The sequence below is a fragment of the Carica papaya genome, chromosome 8, assembly GCF_054855325.1.
Source record: "Carica papaya isolate Zhongbai chromosome 8, ASM5485532v1, whole genome shotgun sequence".
In the NCBI taxonomy this organism is placed as follows: Eukaryota; Viridiplantae; Streptophyta; class Magnoliopsida; order Brassicales; family Caricaceae; genus Carica; species Carica papaya.
In genome coordinates this window covers 2,605,329-2,624,460 of record NC_142316.1, presented here as the reverse complement: position 1 = coordinate 2,624,460, position 19,132 = coordinate 2,605,329, and the positions used below count along the sequence as shown (strand labels likewise).

Here is a 19,132-nt window from a genome sequence, read left to right as displayed (position 1 = left end):
AACAAAACCCAATGTATATATAAAAATCTCAAGGATGTATGAATTTACTAAACGTTTGGTATAAACCCCAATCAGAAAAGGGAGAAGAGAAAGCTTCTATATATAATGCAATATTTCAGTCACAAATCAGAAACGTAGCTTCTATATACAATCCAACAACATTACAGTCACAAACCAGAAAACATTTTCTCAAATGAGATTTGTTGCGAGCATTTCCTGATCGTTGCATGCGCAATGACCAGGCTGCTTTTCACCTTCCAAGCTTAAAGGAATCTATTCTACACTGTAACAATCTATATTAGCATAAAAAGGGTGTCAGTTGGTGGACCTGTCAATCCCTCATCTCCTACTGAAATCAAGTTGCAACGGTCAAGAGCATCAACGTTTTCCCTGACTGCAGGGGCTTCGTCATTTGACTCTGGCAACTCATTGAAAAGAGCCGCAATGGAAGTTCTACCATTCAAATTTCCCAGAGAATTAAATTTTACATCAAGGATGGGCATTTCGAAATCCAAGCAAGTGCCATGTGAGAATTTGAGAACATCCTGCAGGATATCATTGTAACACTCTTTCAACTCTTTTCTAGTAGTGCTAAATTCTGAGCTTGCAACTCTGCCTTGTGTAGAATTTGAGTTATTATCAATCAGATCTCCAAGACACTGGCTCTGAATATCAGGTTCTCCAGGTCCAGTGTTCTCTCTTAACTGATTATAATTATCGTTTTCCAGACCATATCCAGCAGGAGCAACTTTGCAGTCAGCAATTATACACTCAAAAGCATCTTCAGCACTCACCTTATGTTGGCATTGTTCAGGAATTCCATCCATAGTTCTCTTGGAGAAGTAATCAAGAGATCTCATAACATTACCCTCACCCTCTATACAAGAAATACACGAGGAATTATTTGGTGAAACTTTAATACAATCAGTCCCCTCAAGTGCACCTGAACAGGACAACGGATCTGTACTTTCTCCACACTGTCTGTTTGGTGGAGCTTTCTCATTGTTATCATTAACTTCTTCATTTGAAAAATCATTAACTTCAGGTGCAAGAGCTTCAGTACATCTTTGTCGTTCAATCAAAGTTGAAGACAAGAACCCAGAAAGTGCAGATGCTAAAGCATCATCAATAGACACAGAACACTTAGCTTCATCCTTTTGAGAATTCCTTGGTGAGGAATAATCTTCCTCATCATCAATATTCGCAAACTCGGGAGCAGTAACTACGAGACCCGGGACTGATTGACCAACACTTGTTGAATTTACCATATCATTCAATGTGACAGATAAAGAAGCCTCCTCCTTATTGACTTCAGATGACCCACAATTAGAATCGTTATTTTCATTGCTATAAGAGGAGTTATGATCAGATTCATGGCATGAAAATTCTGGGGCAATGATCCTCGTGCATGAAGGCAATTCAGAACTCTGGAACTTCTCCACAAGTTTTTCAAGTGTCTGTTCCACATGCTGAAGCCTTTCATTAATATTGCTTATTGGCTTCAGCATGTGTTCTTCAAACCTTAGGAAAAGATCTTCTATCCTGCTTACACGAGAAACAAGCTGGCCCAGTAGACTATCAGCATGGCTGCATGATAACTCAGGCTTGCTTTCTGCACCTGAAAGCTGTTGGGAGGTCTCAACCTGAGGTGTTTTGGCAGTTGAGACAACTGCTTCCTGAATATTCTCTTCCAGCTGATCAGCAGCAGCCATTCTGGATTTTCCTTCACACATTTTATCAGCAACTTGCTTTGATTTAGTTGCTTTTAATCCACTGTCTGCAGTCTTTTGGTTTTCAATCATATCTGAAGCTTGCTTGTCTTGTATTCTTTTTACATCTCTTGTTTTAGATAACTGCAACAGGGTAGGCACAAGCATTGCCATAACAGAACTACCTGCCATGTTTTCCACCTGACCAGCTTGGTTTTCGGGATCAGCTGGATCAACAGGATCAGCAAATACATAGACTTCATCAAGAAATAAACAGCCTTTATCCTGAAGTGAGAGCAGACGGAGCGTAATGGAGATGCAGGGGTCTGCATCATTAATCTCTGCTGTAGCCTCATAAAAATCCTGAAAAAAGTCATTCTGAACTAGATCACAAAAAAGAACAGAATTTTTAACCAAAGCCTGTCATTTCAGTCTGCACACTGCTAATAAACCTACTACAGTCAAACTCTCAAAGTTCACATATTCTTTATTTTCTCCATTTTTCTTCTTAATAAATTGTTTTTCCTTTTCTTAAAAGAATTGCGAGCTTGGAAATCTCCTTCATCTGTGTCAATATAACCCCATGATAGGGTCCTGCCTTTGGATCTACGCACAGCCGCTAGTCTGAAATCCTGAAGCAAGCAAGTCACTCGCTTCCCAGTTGTCCAGCCTTGCGGGCTATAGTAAGACTTGCTTAAGAGAACCTCCAATCTTTTACAGCAAAACTCTTTTGAATTAATAGCTTGATGATTTTATTTATGATAATAGATATATTTATAGGAAGCTAATTGAATTAGATCTCTATTACCATTCTAGGAATCATAATCCTATTAGATCTCTATTACCATTCTAGGAATCATAATCCTACTTTTATTCCAAGTTCTAATCTAAATCTAATTATAGTTATAAGAATCCTAATTATAGTTCCTTGAAGAAACCAACTTTCTACTAGACTCAAACTCCCTTTTGATGCTTTCATGGGTCATACGCCCTATTATTTTATATATTATAACATCTTATCTCTCCCTCCCTGACATATCCCTTTAGATTTGGCTAAATATGCTACGCACAATCTAGTAATGGTTCATCTGCATATGAAGTAACTACAACTTCCTCCTTAATTGACATGTTTAATTTTTTCGTTAATTGCCATAATCAAATTTATTTTCTCTCTTTAGGTTAGTCGCTAATATAGACTCTTCAAATATAGCATGGAAAGAAGATTTGGTTCCTTTTTCCTTCCATAATTTCAGTGTACAGTGAGGATGGATGCACAAAAAAGATAGAACCCCATGTGCTTGAGTGAATCTTCGACAGAAAACACTTCTAACCTGAATACTTCCTCCTGGGTGGTCTCCATCAAAACTAGATGGTAGCGGACTGCTTCTCAGATCAAGCACAGGAGGTTCCACTTCAACCCAATCATCTTTATTTGCATCCACAGCACCCTCATTTTTTGATCTCATTGCTAGATCCTTAACAGGTTCTTGATGTGCCAAAATAGCTTCTTGAACACCAGTAGTATGCAGCACCTCTCCATCCCTAGTAGCAATGCCACATCGAACAGTACATAGATATTCATTGCTCTTCTGCAGCCCAGTTGTATAGTATATCTCATATACTCGAGCAGTACTTCGAACATAAACCTGCTGCACTTCATGAATTTGAGAAAACCTGACTGCACAATAAAACTCTCCTTCAGAAGCTATTCAGCTTACACCCACATAAATCAAGACAAAATTCAGATAGATTCACACAACAACAATTAGCATAAACTGTTATTTTTGAGGAAAAAGAAGAATATGTGGACAATGCACCAAGGGACCTATGTTTGCATCAGCACGTCATAATAAGTCAAAACATTAATATGTTCCCTCAATCTTCTCCATCAAGAAGAAGATTACCTTACAAAATAACAAGGTCAAGAACCAACAATCTCCAATTCTAACAAAACAAGAGCGAATATTCTCAAAGCTCAAAAGTTTCTTCTTGCCTTTCTTTTCAAATAACCCAAATAATGGCAAAGGAAATGAGAAAGAGAAGCTTCTTCCTGGACTTTCAAGCTTGCAGTGTGCCTCCAACTAACCAGAAAGTTAATGAGATTGAAGGTTGAATTCCAGAACCTTCTAGCCTAACAACAAGGAAGAAGGAGATGGTTGGGGAATTTATTCTCATGCAAATCAACATGGCAGCAGTTGACTAGAATTCTCTCCATTTCCTCAAATTGCTCTGCCCCATAGGACATTAGAAAACTAATTACATTCTTATATATTATAATACAGTGAATATAGTCACTAAAAAGCCTTTTTTTTTTCAGGAGAAAGAAGCCATGATTGTCTAGGTTACTGATCCATGTAGTCAAACCAGTAAAAAAGACAGTTGTGATAATGAATCTACTATATACAAAGAGACTGAGGGAGTAGCAAAACATTAGGAATTTAGACTTAAACAATAATAACGCTTTGTCTAGGTTACTGATCCATGTAGTCAAACCAGTAAAAAAGACAGTTGTGATAATGAATCTACTATATACAAAGAGACTGAGGGAGTTGCAAAACATTAGGAATTTAGACTTAAACAATAATAACATAAATCCAAATGGCTTACTCACAAAGGGAAAAAAGGATGATTCCTCGTTTACTTTCTCTCCCTTGTGTTTACTGGTTTATCTCCAGGCCTTAAGGATATGTTCAGAGCTACCAAACATGAATGAGAATGGAAATACCATTGATGAAGAATTGATTAACTCTAGATTCCGTAAACAGATTACAAATCATAATTCCATTAAATATCAAACTACTGAACTATTTAGGACTTTATTATTATAGTTTTGGTAACTTTATGATTTTATTCTTATTAGTATTTAGTTCTTTTATTTGTATCAGTAGTTTTATTTCCTAATTTTATTAATATTAGTATTTCTTCATTTAATCTATTTAGTAATTTCACTATTAAGATATTTATAATTTCGCTTTTTGGAATAGACTTCATTTATCCAATAAAATATTTTGAGAGTTTCTCCATTTTATGGTTATGTGATGCAATCAAATTGTTAAGTGTGAGCTCAAGACTTCTACAATGATGAGGCTTTTATTCCCAAATCACTAGGTAAGCAAAATTAATCCTAACTTATCTAACATCAATAGGTATCAAAACTAAAAGTTCATATACAAAATTCTAAAATACTATATCCAACCAAATAATTGATAGCTTCACAATTTTCTATTCGTGTACCACAATTAAACCCTTAATTGTGATTCTTAAGACTTCTCAAATGTAATATTTAAAAAACCTATGTCTGATGTCTAGGGTTTCAAATCCTTGTTAAGCAAATTAATCCTAATTTATCCTTCATCGATTATCCATGGGTTTCAATAACTGAAGAAACCTTTTGAACACATACCAGGAGAGAAAAAGCCTTAGTTTATTACTCTATGCCGCAACATAGCACCTAAAGTTACGGTTTAACTTAGCAACAGCAGGCTCCAAATTTTTTTTGTCTCCTTCAGTATCTTCCATTGCTAGATAGCACAATAACTAAATTCTGGTTTCATCACAGAGAAGAGGTATCAAAACTGACAACAACGGGGCAATATCAGACCACTAGCTAGAATCTAAAACCAACAAAATTTAAAAATTATTTTGGTAAACTAAACTCAACCTTATTATCTACTCTTTCCTAAACCTCTTTCTCTTTATATGCAAAAATTAAATTAGAACAATTTCCATTTCCCGGAACTCGAGAATCTCCCCCCAAAAAATCCAAATGAATCACTTCCATTTTAATGGAATTTAAGATTTACAAAAAAGAAGCGAAAAATAAAAACGATATCGAGAATACTGAAATCGAAAAGAATTACTTGTTATCTCGCAGGGACCCGAATCGAGTGAGGGAGGGCGGAGGATGAGAGGATATCTGGGGACCGAAACCAGAGCGTTTCCGTCGTCGTCGTCGACACTGTCGGTGATGGGAGAGAAAGAGGACTCAAAAGTGACTGAATTCACGAGAGAGCCGCCCCCTTCGATAGCCCAATTCGTGGAGTACTTTCTCTCTGCTTCCATGGCTGCTTCCTTAATCTAATTTGCTCTGTTTGGCACCGTATTAACAACTTGGATGGCTTTTGAAAGTGATGACGCCTTAATAATAATAATAATAATAATAATAATAATTTTTAAAGATTTATTTATTCCCAGAAGTTTATTATTAATATTCAAAATAAAATTATTAATGATGTACTAATATTAATTATTAAATTTATTTAGCAAAATTTTGTATAGTTTTATTAGTCAAATATATATTAATAATTTTATTATTAAATAGTTTATTATAATTTTTATTAAATTTAACTGTAAAACTGAAAAATGTATAATAATTAAAAATTAAATTAAAAAAAGAAAATTTAACAATTTCATATTTTTACGAAAATTTAGAAATTTGTTCCAAAAATTAAAAAAAAAAAACTCGGAATATATTTATTCTTTTTCTTATGAAAAATAATAATTTTATTCTGTTTTTTACTGTAAAATATATATATATATATTCATATATATTTATATACATACATTGAGCAAACAAGATTTTGGTGCTCATTTGCTGCCGCGGATAAGAGACCGCCGGTCTTCTTTGTCTCTCCGCCGCAAGGTGTCATACTACAGCCTGCCTTGAGCTTACTGCAACACTTCCTCCTTCACGTAAACCCTAATTCCTTCTTTAATATACACAAACATATACGTACAGGTGTATGGATAACCATTTCTGTTTATATTTCTATCTGTAGCATTGCGCCTGTTGTCTGTTCGATTAAATGTCTCACTGAATTTCAAGGTTTCTTGCTTTGTGTTTTAATTGTCAGATAGGGTTTTATGTATATTGTTTAAAAACTTTATACTGCTTCCTTCTGTGCTTATTTTGCCGTGTAATCTTCCTTTTTTTCTTGTTTCTCTTTTCATTTCTTGAAGCTATGACCAAGTTCTTAAATCCTTTTCAATGAATTTTCTCTTTTGGTTTTGTTGTGCTAAAATTAGTTTGTGAATTCTGATAATTTTATTCACCTTGTCTCCTGCACTGCTAACTGGAAATAAAATAAAATAAAAAGCAACCCAGGAACTTCTATATTTGAACGCTCGCGGATGTGGGCAAGTGAGTGAATTTGGAAACTTATGGGGCAGATGAAGGCCACACTTTTCACTAGATGACTGATTCTGGAAAATTTTTTTACTGCATTGGTGTTGTAGTGATGTCTTTTTGGTGATTGTGAAGGTGGTGCTAGTGGTGGCATAGCAATGGTAGTAGCTGCTGGGACATTAGGCAATGATAAGTAGCAAGATGTGTATATTAGGTGATGGTGGAGTTTGCTACATTCCATTGGCCATGATTTTGTAGTTTTGATGGTGATGGCAATAATGTCAATCTTGAGTCTCTTTTGGGAAAGTTGGTAAGATATATCCATGAGAACTATAACTAAGTTTTCTTGAAAGATAGAACTATGAAGATTTATAACAGACAAAGAGGGTAAAAGTGTCACTTAATCATAATTTGAAGCCCGTGGTGATGTATTCATGTTTCAAGTATAATCTTAGAAACTGAATCTTAAATTTTTTTTACAGTTTGTAGTTGATCAGTGGACACGATTAAAAAGTTCAATTCCAAAGGCACAAGATCCTTTTCAAAACAAAAAAGCACAAGATTCCATCAGAAAATAGCCCAGTGATATTAATTCTGAGTTAGATACTTCTGTTTAGTGGAAGCTAAGTTGCCTTTTCTCTTTTCACTTTTTAAGTTTTTGCTAGCTGATAAGGCTTTCAAGAAAATGCAGAAGATGCAGTTTCCAATGTCCTATGGTGCCAGTGGTTAATGGTATGAGTTATCTTGTCTATACAAAGATGTAAGAGGCAATGACCATGGTTGGAGTACATTATGCATGTGTACTGTCTAAGTAATTTCTCCATGTTAATGCTGTCCATGTACCACCATGGGCACACATTTCTTTTGTATGATTTTGTTTTATTTAATGGATAGGTACCTAAGGAGCAGCCCATGTCTGATTAAAGGGATGGTGAAGTTTTCAGCATATTCTTTAATATGTTCATTTACTCCTTTTCATTCTATTATCCAGAAAAAACATTGCCGATTTTCATTACGTACATGTTACAAGTACTCGACTAAGTCTGCAAGCCTGTTTACTTGTGCTCAAGTAGAACAGATACATGCAAAAGCAATGACGATTTCTGGGCGGTATCCTCCGCCTTTGTTTAGGTTGGTCTCTTTAGATATGCCAATTCCAGCTCCTGTGTGAACTATTTTATGTAACATAAAATTGCATTTTTGTTGATTTATTTCCAGTGTCGCTCCAATGATGGATTGGACAGATAACCATTATAGGACTCTTGCACGTCTCATATCAAAGCATGCATGGCTTTATACAGAGATGCTCGCAGCTGAAACCATTGTTTATCAAGAGGGAAATTTGGTAAGTTAGTAAAAGATCTAAACTTCACCAATTTGTGTTCCGTTTTTCTCTAAGAGCATGTTTGTAGCAAAAGAATTCTTTCTGTGGAATTCATTCAGAAATCTTAGTTTATGAAGGGATTATCCATTTAGCATACCTTAAATAGGTATTTGGAGATAAGAGCCAAACTAATGAACAACTTCGGTTTTAAATAGTATCATAATTCATTTTCAAATTCCTTTTTTTTTTTCACAAAAGAAAAATCATTTTTGAATTCCACCAGCTTTGATGAACTTGAAATACATTATTGCATTTCCACCTAGAATTTATTTGGAAATGAAATTTTAAATGTTTAAGTATCTGAATTAAGTATGAAAACTAGTGATAGTTTCTAGTGAATTCCACAAAAATAATTCATTCATTCTAAATACATCCTACAGATGTTTCTTCCTTGGTGGCCCTAATGCGTGAAAGTAACAGCCCTCCTCCATCTCTTAAATCTACATCATAGTGATGGCAGGATATGCTGCTTGTTTTTTTGGCAATTTGGCATATCTAATATTTTGATAAACGTTGTACCAATTCTGTATATATTTATTTATCTTGCTCAGGACAGATTCTTGGCATATTCTCCAGAACAACATCCTATTGTTCTTCAAATTGGTGGGAGCAATTTGGAAAACCTGGCAAAAGCAACTCAACTTGCTAATACTTATGGCTATGATGAGATTAATTTCAAGTTTGTATAACTCCTTCATCTTAGCTTTATTCTCTCTTACTCTTCTTTCTCATATATTTGCACACACTCAATGAGGTTTATTTACTTGTTTATTATTGTATTTATTTGTTTGTTTGTTTGCTAGTTGTGGATGCCCTAGTCCGAGAGTAGCTGGGCATGGATGCTTTGGTGTTCGCCTTATGCTTGATCCAAAGGTTTGATAGATGCGCTAACCAAATTGTCAAGTGCAAGTAAGTAGATATCAATTTTCTTTGCCAATATGCTCTTACATAGTTGCTTTATGTTTATAAGGAAAGTTCGTCGGAGAGGCTATGTCAGTAATTGCTGCCAATACGGATGTTCCTGTCAGTGTCAAATGCCGAATTGGTGTTGATAATCATGATTCATATAATGAATTATGTAAGTTTTTTCCCCTTCAGTTTTTTCCCCTTCAGATCTAAATACTATGTTTCTGGCGTTATGCCTGCTGAGTTGAAGGAGGCAGATTTTATATCACCATTTTTCCTACAAAAGGTTTCTAGCAGTTTTCAAATTGTTTACGATTCAGACACTAAGAATAGTTATTATTAGTCATTATCTTTGCATAGTTTCCTATCATGCTTCTATGTCTTTACACAATTTCACAAAATGAAGCACATGTACTATGATGCTTGTTGGGTGAATATTGAAAGTAAGGAAATGGACAGGCATTCTATATGTTGAATTTGGTATTCTAACGGTTAAACCCAGCAGACAAAATGATAACAAGGTGGGCTGATTCTTGGGAAAAAGGAAAGGGAGGCCTTACCACAACCAAAGAGTAAAATCTTGATGTCAAAAAAAGATTATTAAGATTGCACATGTACTCTGATGCTTGTTGGGTGAATATTGAAAGTAAGGAAATGGACAGGCATTCTATATGTTGAATTTGGTATTCTAACGGTTAAACCCAGCAGACAAAATGATAACAAGGTGGGCTGATTCTTGGGAAAAAGGAAAGGGAGGCCTTACCACAACCAAAGAGTAAAATCTTGATGTCAAAAAAAGATTATTAAGATTGCACAAATTTCACCCAAAATAGATGAGACTTTGCATGAATTCTGTAGAAAATGTTAGAATAATGGTAGTTTAGTATTTACTCTTTCTGAACAGATGGAATGTCCACCACCACTACCAAAAATTGGTTATGTTTGTTGTTTATTTTTTCTTTTTCTATTTTTCTCTCACACCCTCACCTTTGGTGTGACATCAGGGCAATGAGTGCCTACAAATGGCACCTTACCCTCTCTATTTTAAACAAGCAAGAAAGAAAAGAAAAACCTCTTATTTTATCTCTCTCAAACTTTACTTCCATTAAAATTTTCATGGTATCAGAGCACCTCTGATCAAAAAATCTCTTTCAGCTTATGTCAGATTCTTCAATGGCCACAAATGACCGAAACTCTTCATCACCCAAAGTTATTTCGGGTACGTATCTCCCCAACTCCATCAACACTGGAATGGTGGAGTAACATTCATCATTCATCACCAGCCATCGACTCAATGGCGATAATTACCTCCAATGGTCGACGTTTGTGCGGCTATTCATCTGAGGGAAAAGACGCGATGAATATCTCACGGGAGAAGTTTCAGAACCTCCATCGAATGACCGACATGCTCGGACTTGTAAAATCGACAACAACATTGTAATGTCTTGGTTGCTAAGCTCCATGACTCTCGAAATCAGTGAAAATTTTCTCTTGTACGAGACAGTTCACGAAGTCTGGGAAGCTGCTCGTGAGTTTTACTCTAGCCGCGAAAACACCTCAGTAATTTTTGAAATCGAATCCACCATCCACGAGTTGCGGTAAGGTGAGCCAAACATTACTCAATATCATAACTTTCTCATCTGCAACTGGCAACAGCTCGACGTCTTCGAAGATCATCAATGGAGCTGCCTAGAAGATGCTAAGAAATACAGAGAAATTGTCGAGCAGCAAAAATCTTTCGGTTTCTCATGGGGCTCAACAAAAGTCTGGATGAAATGCAGGGCTGAGTTCTAAGCACAAAAACACTTATAGGTATTCGTGAAGTCTTCTCTGAAGTTCGGCGAGAAGAAAGCAAGAAAAAATTGATGTTGGGAGAACCTCAATCGACTCAGCTGAGTGAGAATGCTTCTGCTCTTACTTCTCGCGTCTCTGATTCCCGTGGAAAGAAAGGGCGTCCATTCTGTGAGTTCTGCAAAAAGGCAGGGCACGTTCGTGAGAAGTGCTGGAAGCTTCATGGGAAACCAGGAGAGAAGAGGATCACGGAAACTTAGCGACTTCGGAAGAGCCCTCTGTTGCCCGAGAGTGCTCCCTTCAATCCAGAACAAATGGAGGCACCGGTGAAGCTTTTTTCGTTGAAAATGGGAAGTTTGGGTGATTTCTCTGCCTCTGTTGCCCAAAAAGGTAAATACCTATTGGGTTTATCAGCATAGTTCCATAAAAAACATATTTGGATTGTGGATTCTGGGACATTTGACCATATGATAGGAAATCAGTACTTGTTCGGTGATTATGTTGAATGGAAGGAAGATTTATTAATTAAGATTGCTGATGGTTCAAGTTCTAGAGTGGTAAGAATTGGCTACACAAAAATATCATCCTGTTTGACACTCTACTCGGTTTTTTATGTGCCTAATTTCGATTGCAATCTACTGTTCATAAGTAAATTGTGTAAAGACATGAATTGTATGGTGAAATTTGACAATCATTCTTGTGTATTTCAAGACTTGGTTTTGGAGAAAACAATTGGCAATGCTATGATGGATTCAAGTCTGTGCTGTCTTGCAGTTGACCCACCTACCTCAAGTAGACAAGCTTCTAATGTTGTATGTGTTAATTCGGTTTCTATAGATTGTTCAAACGATGATCACACAATTATGTTATGGCATTATCGATTAAGCCACCTAAACTTTTTGTACTTAAAGTAATTATTTCCTACTTTATTTAAGAATAAAAATTCACTTTTATTTCAACGTGAAATGTGTCAATTTTCAAAACACACTCGCAATTTTTTTCCTAATATAGCATATAAACCCACACAACCATTTGTTCTAATTCATAGTGATGTTTGAGGACCTTCACGAGTCAAAACTATTACTTAAAAAAAATAGTTTGTATCTTTTATTGATAACCATACTAGAATTACCTGGATCTTTCTCATGAAAGAAAAGTCTGAAGTTAGCCAAATATTTCAGAGTTGTAATACTATGATTCAAAACCAATTTCACACCATAATACAAGTACTGAAAACTGATGATGCATGTGAATACTTTGAATCTACCATAGGAGAATATTTTAATAATCAAGGTATCCTTCATCAAAGCTCTTGTGTATGCACCCCACAACAAAATGGCATAGCCGAAAGAAAAAATAGACACATTCTTGAAGTTGCCAGATCATTGATGTTTACAACCTATTTTCCTAAATTTTTGTGGGGTGAAGTCATTCTTACCGCTTCCTACTTGATCAATCGAATGCCCACGTGGATACTAAATTTCAAAACTCCTTATAAAGCTCTCTTTCAGGCATTTCCAAAATCTCATGTTTTAAACACCACTATCCTATTGAAAATATTTGGCTTCACCGTTTATGTTCACATTCACACTTATCTCAGGGGAAAATTTGATCCAAGGGCTCTTAAATATGTGTTTGTTGGTTATTTCTCAAATAAAAAAGAATACAAATGTTTTTTTCCAGGTACTCATCGTTTTTACAATACTATGGATGTAACCTTCTTTTAGAATCAATCACTTTATCCTACAACTAATATTCAAAGGGAGAATTTTACTCAAGAATATCATTTATAAGATATAAGCCCTCTTTCACCTCAAATCCAGTTGACATCTTCTCAGAATATTCATATTCAGGAAACCACAAAAAAACCGGAACCCACCACAGATACTAATGACATAGATACTGATGGCACATTACCTGTAAAAAGTAAGCTATGAGTCTACACAATAAGAAATAAAACTTAAGATAGTAGAATTTTTGAATCAACCTTGCAAAGTCATGAGTCAACTCCTGGACCGATCACTCATAATACTACAGGTAATGAAATTTCTGACTCATTGGTTAATATTGATACTAATGTTGAACTTCTTATTGCTTTGAAAAAATGTGTCCGGTCTTGCACCATGCATTCCATACAGGATTATGTGTCATATGACAAGTTGTCTCCAACATGCAATGCACTTGTTAGTAAGCTCGATAACAACATTGTCCCAAAAACTGTTCATGAAGCACTTGAGTTACCAGAATGGAAAGCCGCAATCCGAGAAGAGATCACAGTGCTTGAGAAGAATGAGACATGGGAACTATCTGATCTACCTTCAAGGAAAAAGGTTGTAGGGTGCAAATGAATCTTCACCACAAAGTATAATCCTGATGGAACTGTGAGTTGTCATAAAGGTCGTCTTGTTGCCAAAGACTTCATTCAGTCATATGAAATTAACTATCAGGAAACTTTTTCCCCAGTTGCTAAACATAACGCAATACGGGTTCTATTCTCCTTGGTCTCAAACCTTGATTAACCTCTTCATCAACTAGATGTAAAGAATATTTTCCTCAATGGAGATCTAGAAAAAGAAGTTTACATGAAAGTCCCTCCTGTACTTAGCATCGGGTCTAAGAAGGTATGCAGATTAAAAAAAACTCTCTACGGTTTTAAGCAGTCTCCGAGGACATGGTTTGAGAGATTCTCAAGGGCAGTGAAACAGATAGAATATGTTCAGTGTCAGTCTGATCATACATTTTTTGCCAAAAACAGTGCTACGGGGAAGAAATCTATTCTAATTATATATGTTGATGACATTATCTTAACAAGTAATAATGATGAAGAAATTCTGTAACTTAAAAAGTTTCTAGCCAAAGAATTCAAGATCAAAGACCTTGCGTTACTTCGATACTTTTTGGGATGGAAGTAGCTCGATCTAAGAATGTATCTCTATTTCACAATGCAAATATGTCTTATATCTTTTAAAGGAAATAGGTATGCTTGATTGTAAACCTGTAGGAACACCGATAGAGTCTAGTGTTAAAATCGGTCTCAAAAATGATAGTAAACCTGTTGATAAAGAGAGATACCAGAGACTTGTTGGCAAACTTATCTATCTTGCTCATACCAGATCTGATATCAGTTTTGCTATGAGCACTGTAAGTCAGTTTATGGCTGAGCCAATTGAAGAACATATGAATGCCATTTACCGGATTATGAGGTACTTAAAGATGATCCCTAATCAGGGGTTGTTCTTCTAAAAAATAATAAACAGAGACATTGAGATCTTCACTGATTGTGCAAGATCAGTGACTTATAGAAGATCAACAATTGGCTACTGTACATATGTGTGGGGTAACCTAGTCACTTGGCGAAATAAGAAACAATCAGTTGTATCTAAAAGTTGTGCTAAAGCTGAATTGAGTTCTCTTGCTCATAGAATATGTGAAGGTGTATGGCTGAAGAAGATTCAATGTTAACTAAGTTTTTGTATTTCTAATCCTATGAAACTCTGGTGTGACAATCAATCAACCATCAGTATGGCCAAAGATCCAGTGCATCATGATAGAATAAAGCATGTGGAGATTGATCGTCATTTCATTAAAGAAAATATAGAAGACAAGACCATTACCCTACACTATATTTCTACTGATATTCAGACTACTTATATCCTTATAAAGGCACTACCAATAGGAAAATTTAATAACATTGTATTCAATATAGGATTACTCAATATATATATGTAACCTAGATTGAGGGGGAGTGTTGAAATAGTTTAGTATTTGCTCTTTCTGGGTAGGTGAAATGTCCACCACCACCACCAGAAATTAGTTACGTTGCTTATTTTTTCTTTTTCTGTTTTTCTCTCACACCCTCACCTTTGGTGTGATATCAGGATTACTCAATATATATATGTAACCTAGATTGAAGGGGAGTGTAGAAAATGTTAGAATAAGCGTAGTTTAGTATTTACTCTTTCTGAGCAGGTGAAATGTCCACCACCACCACCAAAAATTAGTTACGTTTGTTGCTTATTTTTCCTTTCTCTGTTTTTTTCTCACACCCTCACTTTTGGTGTGATATCAGGGCAATGAGTGCCTATAAATGGCACCTCACCCTCTCTGTTTTAAGCAAGCAAGAAAGAAGAGAAAAACCTTTCATTCTATCTCTCTCAAACTCTGCTTCCATTAAAGTCTTCAAATTCTAATATTAAAACCGAAGATACTTCTTTCAAGAGATATTATTAAAATGCGCATTATGGATTTGCCTATCTTTATTATAGCCTTGTCTCATCTTGTTCTATAACTTGCTTCAACAGCTTTGAGTACATGTGTGGAAAATAAGCTTAGATATGTTTCTTATCCCAAAGTATGGCACTTTGTGTTTGTTGGATCCATTTATTTTAAATGCTATATCCCATTTATATTTCTCGCCATGAAGCATGCCATTTTATGCTTATTAGGTCCATTTATTTTAAATGCTATGCCGCATGGCTTGGTAAATTTGTAATAATGGCTATATCTCATACTATTTGAACTGAAACCATCTCAAAAGCAAGTAATATGCACATATTTGCTCTTAGGTTGTTGAGGTCTTTACTTGCTATATGCTGGGATTTTGGTTCCACATCATAAAGCTGGATTTTTCTTTCTTTCTTTGCCAGGTGATTTCATCTACAAAGTTTCTTCTCTATCTCCAACTAGGCATTTCATTATACACTCTCGGAAGGCACTCCTCAATGGCATCAGCCCAGCTGATAATCGAAAAATCCCACCCTTAAAGTAAAGTTCATTACCCCTTTAGCTTTAATATAAAATAATATTTCCCTTTTTGGCCTTGACTTGACTGAAGGCTGCTCAAAAGGAACTGTCTGTTGTTTATTGTAATGTTTTTTAAAACAAACAATATTTTACATTGATAATGCAGATACGAGTATTTCTATGGGCTTTTGCGTGACTTTCCAGATTTGAAGTTCACAATAAATGGAGGCATAAATTCTGTTGTTGAGGTGAGCATTCATGCAACAACAGATCAATCAAATCTTTCGGTTCTAAAATTTATATTAGAGGATGCTAGTCCTGAGCTTAATTCTTCTGGGCATTTTTAATCAAGGGTACTTTTGTACTTTTCCTCTTCTATCTAATAATATTTTCTTTTTTTTTTTCATATATAGGTAAATGCAGCACTGAGGGAGGGAGCATATGGTGTTATGATTGGACGTGCTGCTTATAATAAGTATGTCCAGTGCATAGTATGATTTATTTGATGCTCCTTTCATGATCAAATTTATGAAGTGACGGAAACAACAGTTTGACATGATTAAATTGTTCAGAATATGATTCATATCATGTATGTAAGATAACCACCTAAGATGGATATCTTTTATTAAGGGTTGCTTCCAAGCTCCAATTGAACTTTCTTGAATTTTGCTTATTTTGTGGGCTTCGCTAAAAGGCTAAAGAATTTGTGATAAGATAATAAAAAAGAGAATATATTCTTGAAGTAAGTTCCTATGCTGCTTCTGGGAAGAAGGAAATGGTGCCGGACATTATTTTCTTCAAAGATTAACAGAGGTTTTGAACATTTTGCATCAATTTCAATCTAATATAATGGTTGTTATCAGATAATTATAAAATCAAGAAGATGCGATGCATCCATAATGGTCATGCTTATCATGGATAACTTCTCAAAAAATGTAAATGGTTTAGATAACTCTCTCTCTTAGCAGCGAGTAGTTAATTTAGAGGTATCCAACTCTTGATCAGCAAAAATTGAAAGCTGCGCCAGAGAGAATTATCTTTGAAAGTTTCTGAGATAGGATAACCTTTCCATTTCTCTTTGGGCTAAGCATGGGCACCATGGGATATCTGTTTGGGCCTTTAGTTATTTACACAGAGATGAAACGGCAGTTCTGTTTTGATTTGTTTTCTTTTTTCCTCCTCTTCTTTTTCTTTGGTTAGAAGGTCTCCTTGTCCTCCGTACTAATGTACTCTCATCTTTTCTCTCTCTTATAATTCTTCTTTTCTAATCCAAGAAAAAAGTTCCCATCCTCTCATATTTCCTGATCACCTTGTTGAGTACTCGGTCACCACTAATCATTTTATGATTTTCACAGCCCTTGGCAGACCTTGGGACTTGTTGATACAGCAATTTATGGTTGCCCAAGTACTGGCATTACACGTCGGCAGGTTTCACACAAGATTGAGCTCCTTAATAAATTCATTTGCTTATTTTGTATTTTATTTACTTTCCGATTACTGACACTGTTGGTTTATTTATTATTGCTTAGATTCTGGAACAGTATCAAGAATATGGGGACTCTGTTTTGGGAATACATGGAAATAATAGACCTAATGTTCGTGATGTGGCAAAGGTACTGCAACTACTGGTTTAGCTGGACTTCCAATCTTTTTCCTCAGGATTACTTGATTGTAATATATAAAATAATTTTGGATCAAGGCTTTGTGCAGTAAAAAGTCATGTTTGAGAAAAGAAATGGAGTGATGCCTGTTATCTTGTCTTGGTAAATATCATTGCTGCACCTGTTACAGCCAAGATTGGCAGCCACAATGGATGCAGCTTTTCACATTGGTGGGAACTGTGGTGGATACTGATAGTAATATATATATATATACAAATAAAGTAGGAATTAGTCTGAAGCTAGTTTTTTTTTTGTTGGTTGGGGATGGAGGAGCTAGTTGCATGGATCATTTCCCTTCTTTTTCCCCTATTTGGGCTAATTGTTAAAAAATATGGTTTTCATTCCATTCTGCTTGCATAATTTTCTTTTCTTTTCCAACCATACTTTGGCTATCTATCCTTGTTCCAATATGCTGCAGCCTTTGCTCAACTTTTTTCATTCCGAACCTGGAAACAGTCTGTGGAAGCGCAAAGCTGATGCTGCTTTCCTGAAGTGCACGGTATGTCTGTTAGTTCAAGTATGCTACAGTTAGCCTGTAGTATAGGTTCTTATATGCTTCTCTGTTTTTGTTACTTCACCAAGATGTGAATTTTTTATAATTATGGTTCCGAGCAAGAAAATTGTTGGATATAAAATTGTGGGAGTTGGAAATATTATCTCTCCCAATAATCATTTTGGATGGAAACTTTTTTATGAGATGAGTCTCTTAAGGTAGGATAAACTTGAAAGTTGAAAGTTGGTCATAAACAAAATTTTGAAGGTTGACTCCAGAAAATGCTTGGTTGCTTTTTTCTGCTCCTCTTTGCCGCTTTTGAGCCCTATGCCTGTGGTAGCTAATCTTTTTAATTATTATTTGTTGTGATTGTTTATTACTTACAGAACAATTTAATTATAGTCGGTAAAGTTGTTCATGGAGTTATTTAATATTACAGACAATCAAATCCTTTTTCGAGGAAACCCTTCCAGCAATACCTGATTCTGTCTTGGATTCACCGATTGTGGGAGAGCCATCAGGTCGTGAAGATCTTTTTGCTGATATACATTCTTTACTGCCACCTCCGTACAAAACACAAGAAAAAGAGATCCTATACGCATAGAATTCTGTCAGGATACAATGATATGCCCAGTTTTCATTAATAATTTTGGTTCCACAGTTCTCATTGTATTACGTCTATAGAAATTTCTGATTGCCTGTAACATGTGCCAAATTCATTTCTGGAAAAATTCCAAACTCATCAGACACTTTAGAATCAGATTCTTAGACAAACTCAGAACTCCATGTCAAGTGTGCATTGAAGCCTATGATATTACCAGTTTAATCAGATGTCTTTATTAGGCAGCTGTTAAATTTTACTTCGCCCCCATTTTTCTTCAATTATCTGCATTGGCCTCTGATTCCTGGTTAGGTTGAAACTGAATTTCTTGGGATGATAATTGTAATTGTTATAGTATCTAAATTGGTAGATACTTGAAACTTCTTATTCAGAATTTTAAATTGTAGATTTACAATGTAATACCCGTTGTACATTATCCTCTGTCTGATTATTAGTCTATTGACAAAGTGATAAAGTAATTAATAGAGTTGTTAGGTTCTTGAGTTCTTTCTTAAATTATATGAATTTTGCAATGTACATATATATAGATATATAGATATCTATATATATGTATATATATATAGAGAGAGAGAGAGAGAGAGAAATATACATATTTATCAAAATTATAAGTTGTGATATATTAGAAAAAAGCTGAAAGGAATAGTGAATGGACATTGAAAACTAGTGGCCCTTGTTGACCCACTAAAGAAAAATTGTAC

General features: G+C 35.3%; 2 protein-coding genes across 6 annotated transcripts; one reads left to right on the top strand and one right to left on the bottom strand.

Annotated features, from left to right (window-relative positions):
- Positions 1-74: 74 nt before the first annotated feature.
- On the bottom strand, positions 75-5,826 carry LOC110809301 (40S ribosomal protein S27). Its single transcript, XM_022035094.2, is given in 4 exon segments — positions 75-299; positions 302-2,072; positions 3,041-3,387; positions 5,570-5,826. Coding segments are annotated over 4 exon segments (2,346 nt in total). The 5' UTR covers positions 5,772-5,826; the 3' UTR covers positions 75-273.
- Positions 5,827-6,251: 425 nt separating this feature from the next.
- Positions 6,252-18,672, top strand: LOC110809300 (uncharacterized). Of its 5 annotated transcripts, none has more exons than XM_022035088.2 (14): positions 6,260-6,401; positions 6,970-7,144; positions 7,317-7,965; positions 8,053-8,179; positions 8,770-8,897; positions 9,022-9,091; positions 9,194-9,296; positions 15,562-15,679; positions 15,825-15,906; positions 16,072-16,133; positions 17,014-17,086; positions 17,188-17,271; positions 17,738-17,818; positions 18,252-18,672. In XM_022035088.2, the coding sequence occupies exons 3-14, from the start codon at positions 7,682-7,684 to the stop codon at positions 18,414-18,416; spliced, it is 1,377 nt and encodes a 458-aa protein (XP_021890780.1). In that variant the 5' UTR covers positions 6,260-6,401; positions 6,970-7,144; positions 7,317-7,681; the 3' UTR covers positions 18,417-18,672. The 5 variants fall into 5 exon arrangements, with proteins under 5 accessions (XP_021890783.1, XP_021890785.1, XP_021890780.1 ...); XM_022035092.2 differs by lacking the exon at positions 6,970-7,144 and having other exon boundaries at positions 6,263-6,401; positions 7,317-7,566; positions 7,729-7,965; XM_022035091.2 differs by lacking the exon at positions 6,970-7,144 and having other exon boundaries at positions 6,252-6,401; positions 7,729-7,965.
- Positions 18,673-19,132: the final 460 nt, after the last annotated feature.